Here is a 10772-nt window from a genome sequence, read left to right as displayed (position 1 = left end):
TTGTGTAGAAGATATATTTATTCACAGAAAGTATCCCTTCTCAATTGCCATTAAATAAATACAACACTCCGCAGCACATAAATGTCTCCTCACCAGTTTTCCTTCACCCAAATCTTATGTCATTTTAACAGCCCTTTAAAAATCTATACAGCGTCCTTTGCGTTCCCAGTCTCCATAGCGAGTTGGTTCAGGGCCTTTGGGTCCGCCTCTCTCTTTCGTAACAGGATTGATGCCATCTGGAAATTCTGAAGAAGAAAGCACAGCAAAATGCAAATAAATTGGGAAGCTTTCAATGTTTAATGCATTGCTGTATTTTAATACTTTGTTGGAAGCCGCCCACAGTGGCTGGGGAAGCCTAGCCAGATGGGCGGGGTATAGATAATAAATTAACCACAGAGCCTAGGACTTGCAGATCAGAAGGTCAGCAGTTCGAATCCCCGTGACGGGGTGAGCTCCAATTGCTCGGTCCCTGCTCCTGCCAACCTAGCAGTTTGAAAGCACGTCAAAGTGCAAGTAGATAAATAGGTACCGCTCCAGCGGGAAGGTAAACGGCGTTTCCGTGCGCTGCTCTGGTTTGCCAGAAGCGGCTTAGTCCTGCTGGCCACATGACCCGGAAGCTGTATGCCGGCTCCCTTGGCCAATAAAACGAGATGAGCGCCGCAACCCCAGAGTCAGCAACGACTGGACCTAACGGTCAGGGGTCCCTTTACCTTTACCTAATTATTTTTATTATTATTATTATAAACCACCAGAGGGTTACTCTTGTGTCACATTCCTGGAGTCCTTTAAAGAGTTTTTACCTTTCTCCTTATGCAGGGGGCTACAAGGCAAGCAAAGTTAGCTGGGTACCTAGTTTCTCCAACTCCCCACTCTGGACATGACTCTCACCTGTGGCTCCTAGAAGCTGTCAGTATGCAACAGCAGCCACACCTGGGGAAACGGCTCCGACTGGCCGGCTAAACCAGAAGAAGAAGAGTTTGGATTTGATATCCCGCTTTATCACTACCTGAAGGAGTCTCAAAGCGACCAACAATCTTCTTTCCCTTCCTCCCCCACAACAAACACTCTGTGGGGTGAGTGGGGCTGAGAGACTTCAGAGAAGTGTGACTGGCCCAAGGTCACCCAGCAGCTGCAGGTGGAGGAGCGGAGACGCGAACCCGGTTCCCCAGATTACGAGACTACCGCTCTTAACCACTACACCACACTGGCTCTCTAAAACCAGGTGAGGATTGCCGATGGGTCTTAATACCTTGGAAAGTGAGGGACCAGAGATTCACAGAAGATTGGAAGAAATATACGAACTATTTGAAGAGCAACTGTAATCAACAAATTGCGCTAGTAGGACTACAAGAAGTTTTGCAAGGAGGAATACATATGAAATATATCCAGTTACAGATAGGTAGCCGTGTTGGTCTGCCATGGTCAAAACAAAATAAAAAAATTCCTTCCAGTAGCACCTTAAAGACCAACTGAGTTAGTTCTAGGTATGAGCTTTCGTGTGCATGCACACTTCTTCAGATACACTGAAACAGAAGTCACCGGACCTTTCTATATAGTGAGAAGGTGGGGAGGGGTATTACTCAGAAGGGTGGTGGGAATGGGTGATTGGCAGATAGCTGTGATGAGCTATCTTTCCAGAAATAGACTGGAAAGAGAAGCTGCTGAATTACAACTTATCACCAAACTTAAAACCATGGAGAAACCTGGTCTGAACAAAGACCTTGGATTCTTATCTCATTATACATGACAAAGCCATTTTTCACCTTTTCACCCCTTGCTTTTTCCTGTTAGACCTATTGCAGTCGTTAAGAGTCGTCAACAGGCTCATCACAGCTATCTGCCAATCACCCATTCCCACCACCCTTCTGAGTAATACCCCTCCCCACCTTCTCACTATATAGAAAGGTCCGGTGACTTCTGTTTCAGTGTATCTGAAGAAGTGTGCATGCACACGAAAGCTCATACCTAGAACTAACTCAGTTGGTCTTTAAGGTGCTACTGGAAGGAATTTTTTTATTTTGTTATGAAATATATGTATATGAAATAATAATAATAATAATAATAATAATAATAATAATAATAATAATAATATCTTTATTGTCATTGCCCCCTCTCAGGGACAACGAAATTACTTGGCTGCTCCATCCACCCAGATAGGGCACTCCACTCAAAATCAGAACAACTATAAAAACACTAATTAAAACAATACAGTATAATACGGCAAGGAAGATTAGATGACTTTCAAAGTCCAGGTTTCCCATTCAGGCCCGAGATCGCTCTGGAGAAGAAGCTGTTCTTGAGACGGCTCGTTCTTGTCTTCATCGTCCTGTATCTCCGTCCCGACGGCAGGAGCTCGAAGAGACAGTGACCAGGATGTGATGGATCTTTTATTATGTCCAGTGCCTTCCTATGGCACCTTGTGGCATAAATCTGCTCTAAGGTGGAGAGTGGGCAGCCAACAATGCTCTCTGCTGCCTTAACAACTCTGCCCAACCCCATCCTGTCCTGGGTAGTACAGCTTCCGTACCACACACATAAGCCATAAGTGAGCACGTTCTCAATGGCACAGTGATAGAAGGCAAGCGGCAGTTTCTGCGGAAGATGGTTTTTCCTTAGGAATCTTAAAAAGTACAGTCTCTGCTGTGCCTTCTTCACAAGCCCCCTTGTGTTGACACTCAGGACAGATCCTCTTGTAATTCAATACCCAAAAATGTGAACGTTGTTACCCTCTCCACACAGACCCCATCAATCAGAAGTGGCTGGACATTGCTCTTCTGTCTCCTGAAGTCCACCACAAGCTCCTTTGTCTTCCTTGTATTTATGAGCAAGTTGTTAGCTCTGCACCACTCTGTCAGCCGCTCCACCTCATCTCTATAGTCCGTTTCACCCTCCCTTTCAGAGATGAGCCCAATCACGGTTGTGTCATCTGCAAATTTGACAACCCTATTACTAGGGTGAGCAGCGACACAATCGTACGTGTAGAGAATATAAAGGAGCGGACTGAGTACGCATCCCTGTGGTGTTCCTGTGTTAGTCTTAAGCGTATTAGAGGTATAAGGGCCCAACCGAACCCTCTGGGAGCGGTCTGACAGAAAGGCCGATATCCACCCACAAAGTGATAACGGAAGCCCCAAATCTTCCAGTTTAGACATCAGACGTTGTGGTAGAATGGTATTAAATGCCGAGCTGAAATCTAAAAAAAGCAGTCTGGCATAACCCCCCCCGCTGCTCCAAATGTGCAAGAACGGCATGGAGGGCAATCGCCACAGCGTCCTCTGTCGATCTTTTCGTTTTATAAGCAAATTGGAATGTGTCCAGTCCCTCTGGTAAACAGGCAATGACATAATTTCGTACCAGCTTTTCAAAGCACTTCATGATTATAGGTGTGAGTGCTACTGGACGAAAGTCATTCAGATCTTCCAGGTTAGATTTTTTTGCTATTGGAACGACAGTAGAGGACTTTAGGCAGGATGGAACAATAGCCTGGGCTAGGGATCGATTTAAAATCCCAGTGAAAACTCCTGCTAGTTGATCTGCACAGTCTCTCAGTACCCTTCCAGCTACCCCATCTGGCCCTGTGGCCTTCCTTGGGTTGATTCCCTTCAGCACCTTCCTCATCTCTTCTTTTTCCACAGAGACTACCACATTGAAATATTGCAAAGAAGAGAAAGAAGAGAGATATTAGTTATGATACTTAAATGTAATAGTGAAAGTAAGAAATGTAAATTAAGCGGAAAAGATTGGGAAATTTCCAGATGTGATTGATGGAAGTCAAAAAAATTGTATAAGATATAAAACTATGTTTAATAATTGTTGAAAATGATATGTTAAAACACACACACACACACACTCACACACACACACACACGTATATATATATATGGACTGCAAGTAGATCAAACCTCTCCATTCTGAAGGAAATCAGCACTGAGTGCTCACTGGAAGGACAGATCGTGAAGCTGAGGCTCCAAGACTTTGGCCAACTCAAGTTTATCTCAGCAGCAAAAACAATGCTCATAAGTTGGGTCGACCCACCTGAATTTGAACGCTAGCAATCTGAAACTCAACTATCACACAATGGATGCCAGTCAGGACTCTCAGTGAATTTAGTGTCTGCACTCACCTCTGAACCCTGATACAGACACAAGAAGCAAAGAATCCTATATTTAAATCTGTTTGCAAATCCTGGATGGTAAGGAAATACTAATAACTATTGAAAATGGTTTTCCCAGTAGTGATGTATGGAAGTGAGGGCTGGACCATAAAGAAGGCTGATCGCCAAAGAATGGATGCTTTTGAATTCTGGTGCTGGAGGAGACTCTTGAGAGTCCCATGGACTGCAAGAAGATCCAACCTCTCCATTCTGAAGGAAATCAGCCCTGAGTGCTCACTGGAAGGACAGATCCTGAAGCTGAGGCTCCAATACTCTGGCCACCTCATGAGAAGACTCCCTGGAAAAGACCCTGATGTTGGGAAAGATGGAGGGCACAAGGAGAAGGGGACGACAGAGGACGAGATGGTTGGACAGTGTTCTCGAAGCTACCAGCATGAGTCTGACCAAACTGTGGGAGACAGTGGAAGACAGGAGGGCCTGGTGTGCTCTGGTCCAGGGGGTCACCAAGAGTCGGACACGACTAAATGACTAAACATATTGAAAATGGCTCTCGGCAGCTGCCATTACTACCGAATTTGAGAGGCATGGCATGCCAGAACTGGGTCTACCATTTCCCAAATGCATTTATATTTTACACCCACACATAAAGTACGTACTTTCCAGTGGCTCCTTCTCTGCACTGGACTCTTCTGCCTCATCGAAACGACCCACAGGCAACTTTGCTTTCTTGAGCGGTTGCTTGGGAGGGATTTCAGGGTTCCTTTCTGTGCTGAAGGGGGCTCCTCCCAAAGCTCTGTGCAGCAACACAGACCCTGTGATATATAAATAGGAAGTGATGGTTCAGAAGGGCGTTCTTAGAATACCTGCGCTTTCCATTTGCTTAAATCAGCCTGGACAAACAAGCGACCGCCCAACAGTTTGAGTTCAGCCCCAAAGCCATACAGTGGTGCCCCGCAAGACGAACGCCTCGGAAGACGAAAAACTCACTAGACGAAGGAGTTTTTCGTTTTCTTAGCCGCTTCGCAAGACGCATCTCCCTATGGGCTTCCTTCGCAAAACGAAGCGTGCCCCGCAAGCTCCGGGGATAGCCCTCCGGGGATAAACCTCTTTTGAAGCAAGGGGCGGCGGGGAGAAGATTGCTTCTCCCCGTTGCCAGCCCCGCAATCTCCAGGGACAGAGGGGAAGGCGCGCACCTTCCCCTCTCTCCCCGGACCCCTTTTGAACCAAGGGGCGGCAACGGGGAGAAGCGATCTTCTCCCCTCCGCCCCTTGCTTCAAAAGAGGGGACAGAGGGGAAGGTGCACGGCGCTTCCCCTCTGTCCCCGGAGATTGCGGGGCAGGCAACGGGGAGAAGCAATCTTCTCCCCGCCACCCCTTGCTTTAAACAGGTCCGGGGACAGAGGGGAAGGCGCGCGGCGCTTCCCCTCTGTCCCCGGACGGTCTCCATAGGAACGCATTGATTGATTTTCAATGCATTCCTATGGGAAACCGTGCTTCGCAAGACGAAAAACTCGCAAGAAGAAAAAACTTGCGGAACGAATTAATTTCGTCTTGCGAGGCACCACTGTACTCATCCATTGTCTCCCGAGACAGACAGGTGCCAACCAACTGAGTGATGTACTAAGAAACTCCTGAACAAACCTGGAAAGGACAGGGAGAGAGAACTGAAGCCTAAAACGATATTAAGCAATAATAACACCCATATGAAAGCTTGCCAGTGTGTTAATCTAGACCAGGGGTCAGCAACGTGCGGCCCAGGGGCCGGAAGCGGCCACGGAGGCCGTTCAACAGGCCCACAAGCCGCCCCAGAACCGAGCCGCCCACTTGGCGAATCCTGGCGCACTACGCTAAACAGCGCAGCGCAGTGACTCTCTTCTGCGGCTCTGGAAATCACTTCTGCACATATGCATATTGTATGCAGGTTACCTCCTGTAAAACAAATAACATCAAGGCTTTAAGGCTGAAGCCCTGCATGGAATATCCACGATGTCACAGTTGCCGGACTAGGTATGAATAAATGGGTTGCACTTCCAAGTATCTGCTTTTTTTTTTTTTAATCTGAGTAGAAAGTAATTATTATTATTTACTAAATTTGTATACCACCCTTCGTTCGTATATCTCAGGGTGGTTCACAACATAAAAATGCAGTATAAAAAACACAAAATGCACGAGTAGAAAGAATTTTGAATGTTCCGGTGCAGAACGATAAGTAGATCTTAAGACTTCCTCCAGCCTTATTTCATCTGCTCTCTGTAGAAGCCAAAAAAAGCACATGCTGCCTCTTCCTCTGACAGTTCAAACTGCAGTCAAACAACACCAAATACCAAATACTAAACAGTGCGGTACTGGGACTCTTCCGCAGCTCTGGAAATCACTTCTGCACATGCGCAGACACTGGAAATTGCTTCTGCACATGCCTGCGGCGCCGGAAATCACTTCTGTGCGGGTGCGATTTTCGGTGTCTGGGCATGCGCAGACGTGATTTCCAGCATCGCGCTGCGCCGGTCTGACCCATGGAGGATCTTCGCGGGAGTGATCCGGCCCAGGTAAGGTAAACCTTGCCAACCCCTGATCTAGACCAGCTGTCCCTAACTGGGTGTCCTATAGATGTTTTGGACTACAACTCCCATCAGCCCCAGCCGGTCGTCATCCAAAACATCTGGAGAACACCAGGTTGGGGAAAAGCTGGCCTAGACAGCTATGAGCAAGTCAGTGTATGGTGTGTGGATAAAACATTCAGGAACAGAACCCTGAAAAAGCTAAGTTCCCTGACAAACACAGGCAAATGAATTGTATGGGTTCGTCTTTGCAAAGGAAACACGTATGGGCATTCTGTTGCACTTTTCAGGGGGCAAAAGGCAGAAATCCTCTGCCTTGTATTCATGTTGAGGAGCAAGCTACCCGGTAGCCATTTTACTCACAACACTTCCTCCAATTTCCAAACGCGGCCCCTTTTTAGTTGTTTAAACATAATATGGCTTATGAAAACCGTTTAACAGAAATGGTTTCAAAGCAAAATTCAGATATTAATTTTTTCGCCTGAATACTGAGAGCATAGGGAGCTGACCATTGGGTCCACCTATCCCAGGATGATCTGTTCCAGCCTTTGCCAACCTGGTGCCCTCCAGGAATTGCTGCCCTGCCCATTAGCCACAGCTAGCACAACCCATCTATTCCAACTGGTAGCAGATATCCAAGGTCTCTGGGAGTGTCTTTACCAACCTTACCTACTTAAAGGTAAAGGTAAAGGGACCAAGGGAGCCGGCGTACAGCTTCCGGGTCATGTGTCCAGCAGGACTAAGCCGCTTCTGGCGAACCAGAGCAGCGCACAGAAACGCCGTTTACCTTCCTGCCAGAGTGGTACCTATTTATCTACTTGCACTTGACGTGCTTTCGGACTGCTAGGTTGGCAGGAGCAGGGACCCAGCAACGGGAGCTCACCCTGTTGCGGGGATTCGAACTGCCGACCTTCTGATCGGCAAGTCCTAGGCTCTGTAGTTTAACCCACAGCGCCACCCGCGTCCCTTACCCTTACCTACTTAGGGCACTTTAAAAAGAGATGTTTGCGATTGAGTCGAGGCGCAGCTTTAGCCCATGAGCCCTTTTATCATGAATGAATGAATGTGGAAATAAATAATAATAATAATAATAATAATTAGAAGAAGTAGGAATAAAACAGCTACTGCCTGATATCACATGCACAGTCACCAACCTGAGTAGACCATCAGCACTCCAGTCCTATGAGTGCACAGAAAGAGTGGGAAAACACCACTGAGTTTCACATTTTATGACCCAGCTGGGTTCACCAAGAAGAGAGTATAAAGGAGAGCATATCTACAGTCGGTGACCATAGATATGCAATTACAGGAAGTTACAAAAAGAGCCATTCGCACAGCCAAACTTATGCAACGCAGAACAAAAATAGCCAAGTACTTTCTGGGGAACAGAGGCGTTACCGCTATAAGGACAGCTTGCTAAAGAGGGGCAGCTATTCTGAATTTCCTCAGAATTCCTGTGAATTTGGGTGCTGTTGGTCAAAATGCTACTGCAGGTCTGGATTTGAAATGTACATGACTCTGGAATTGTCACATATCTCCCGAGCTGAGCTGTCACTATTTGGATCCTGTCCGCTGCCTTGTGCTTTTAACAAACTGCACCTGTGTCACATTTTTTAAAAATGGGTGCATATTTCCCCTTCACTTCACGAGCACCTGGGGAAAACATTGTTTTCCAATGGTTCCCACACAGAATGGAAGGGGTGCTGCTGTTTGAATGAGCAGAATCTCCGGGTCATTTGTCTGATTCCCTCCTTTGGTAATCCTCATAGAACTCTAGCCCAATGATTGCCATTAATTTGATTCTGAATTGATTTTAGAATGAATTGATTTTAGAATCGATTTCAGTTCATTGATTGTGATTTTATGTAAACTGTGTTACTTTTACTGTTGTTAGCCACTCTGAGTCCGGCTTCGGCGGGGGAGGGCGGGATATAAATAATGATGATAATAATAATAGTGATGATAATAATAATAATAAAAATAATTACAGCGGTACCTCAGGTTACATATGCTTCAGGTTACATATGCTTCAGGTTACAGACGCCGCTAACCCAGAAATAATGCTTCAGGATAAGAACAGAAATCGGGCTCCGGCGGCACGGTGGCAGCAGGATGCCCCATTAGCTAAAGTGGTGCTTCAGGTTAAGAACAGTTTCAGGTTAAGAACGGACCTCCAGAACGAATTAAGTACTTAACCCGAGGTACCACTGTAGTATTATTATTATTATTATTATTATTATTATTATTATTATTATTTTATCACACTATTCAAGGGGATGTCCTAGCATAGCTGTCAACTTTCAGATTTGAAAATAAGGGATCAGCAGCCTCGAAAATAAGGGATCAGCAGCCTCACCTGTCCCGGGGACAGTCTACGGGATCTCTAACAATCCAGGATAGCAGCAGGAAACGGCGCTGGAATAAGGGAATTCCCCGCCAATAAAGGGAAGGTCGACAGCTATGTGTTGTAGCAAAGCGGCAACCTAGCCGCTATAATAAACGAGGCAACTTATAACAAGAAGTGGGTGGGAAACGCCACAGTTTTAAGCTTGGGGGCATGTTGAAACAGCCCAAACCCAAAATACAGTGGTGCCTCGCAAGACGAAATTAATCCGTTCCGCGAGTCTCTTCGTATAGCGGTTTTTTCGTCTTGCGAAGCAAGCCCATTGACGCCTTAGCGGATTAGCGCTATTAGCGGTTTAGCGGCTTTTAGTGGCTTATCAGCTTAGCGGATCAGCTGATAAGCCGCTTAGCTGCTTAGAAAAAAAGGAAATAAAGGGGGGAAAACCCACAGGAACTCGCAAGACATTTTCGTCTTGCGAAGCAAGCCCATAGGGAAATTCGTTTTGCGAAGCGCCTCCAAAACGGAAAACCCTTTTGTCTTGCGGGTTTTCCGTCTTGCGAGGCGTTCGTCTTGCGGGGCACCACTGTAAATTATCATTATTACTATTACTGCTATTATTATTAATAGCAGCTATAAGAATAGTAACATCAGTACAGAAAACAGACAAAGACAGGCTGGTACAATGACAGCTTGGCAGAAATATGTAGGCCTATCACCATTTTTGCAGCCCAGTTCAACCCAGTTCCCACCCCCCAAATAGCCCCCCACTGCAAAACTGGGAGGGATGAGCAGAGGCTAGCAAGTGGTTCTCAAGCTGTGGGTCCCCAGATGTTGTACTACAACTCCCATCATCCCTGAGCTAGGGGTGATGGGAGTTGTAGTTCAACAACATCTGGGGACCCACAGCTTGAGAAAGGCTGGAGCTGCCGTTGCACTACAACTCCCATCACCCCCCGGGAACCAGCCGCGGGGGCTGACGGGAGCCGGCGCCTCGCGAAAGCCTTCGGAGGGCGCCATCTTGTCCACCTCCTCCCCGCCCCACCCCGGACTCCAATTCCCAGCATCCCTCGCCATAGGCTCCTCCCGCGGGGCCTGATGGGAGTTGGAGTCCTCCACCCCCCCGGGCGGCTCACGCCTCGTCCCCTCAGGCGAGGCCTAGCTGGGCCGAGGCGCCGGGCTTGCGTGGCTGGGTCCGGCTTACTGGAGTCAAGGGAGGAGCGGCCCAGCTGGAGCGGCAGCCTCAGGGCCATTTCGGCGGCACGAGCAGCGGCGGCAGCAGTCCCAGCCTGGAAGCGAGCGAGCGGGGAAGGGGGGGCGGGACTCGGGAGGGAAGCGCCGCCTCCGCCACGCCCCTTTTCTACGTCATAGTCGGGGGCGCGCACGCTCTCTGTCCCGCGCCCACCTTTCCCGTTACAAGTATTTATTTCCTTGCATTGACAGACCAGGGAGCTGAAATGCAGCTAAATGCAACCAAACGCATTTATTTTAATGGCAATTATTTAATTATTTAATTAATTAATAAAATAAAATTCATTATACTGTATCGCAGTTAAAATAAATACACAAAATACACCCTTATTTATTTGCTTGTTTCTTGCATTGACAGGCCAGGGAGCTGAAATGCAACAAAATGCATTTATTTTAATTGCATTTTAATGCATTTTAATTGCATTTTAATTGCATTTTAAATGCATTTAAATGCAATTAAAATAAATGGCGTATTTTACGTATTTTAAATGCAATTAAAATAAATACAT

The 10772-nt window shown here is 46.9% G+C and overlaps 1 protein-coding gene across 1 annotated transcript; it reads right to left on the bottom strand.

Annotated features, from left to right (window-relative positions):
• SDHAF4 (succinate dehydrogenase complex assembly factor 4) lies at window positions 1–10353 on the bottom strand. The gene is made up of 3 exons (XM_081834604.1): window positions 10217–10353; window positions 4771–4926; window positions 1–245 (listed from the first exon to the last, which is right to left on the bottom strand). Exons 1-3 carry the CDS (start codon window positions 10263–10265, stop codon window positions 136–138), a joined length of 315 nt encoding a protein of 104 aa, XP_081690730.1. The 5' UTR covers window positions 10266–10353; the 3' UTR covers window positions 1–135.
• Window positions 10354–10772: the final 419 nt, after the last annotated feature.

The sequence above is a fragment of the Podarcis erhardii genome (genome assembly GCF_964252035.2).
Source record: "Podarcis erhardii genome assembly, chromosome: 12".
Taxonomy (NCBI): Eukaryota; Metazoa; Chordata; class Lepidosauria; order Squamata; family Lacertidae; genus Podarcis; species Podarcis erhardii.
Note: the sequence above shows the minus strand (reverse complement) of the source record. Positions and strands in the feature narration are given on the sequence as shown.

Bases quoted from the DNA above. Each gene is read 5' to 3' on its own strand.
- SDHAF4 (XM_081834604.1), bottom strand. From the start codon at position 10,265: ATGGCCCTGAGGCTGCCGCTCCAGCTGGGCCGCTCCTCCCTTGACTCC. The intron at 4,927-10,216 runs GTAAGCCGGACC...TATATATCACAG, and splicing joins CCGCTCCTCCCTTGACTCCA to GGTCTGTGTTGCTGCACAGA. The intron at 246-4,770 runs GTACGTACTTTA...TTTCTTCTTCAG, and splicing joins AGAGAAGGAGCCACTGGAAA to AATTTCCAGATGGCATCAAT.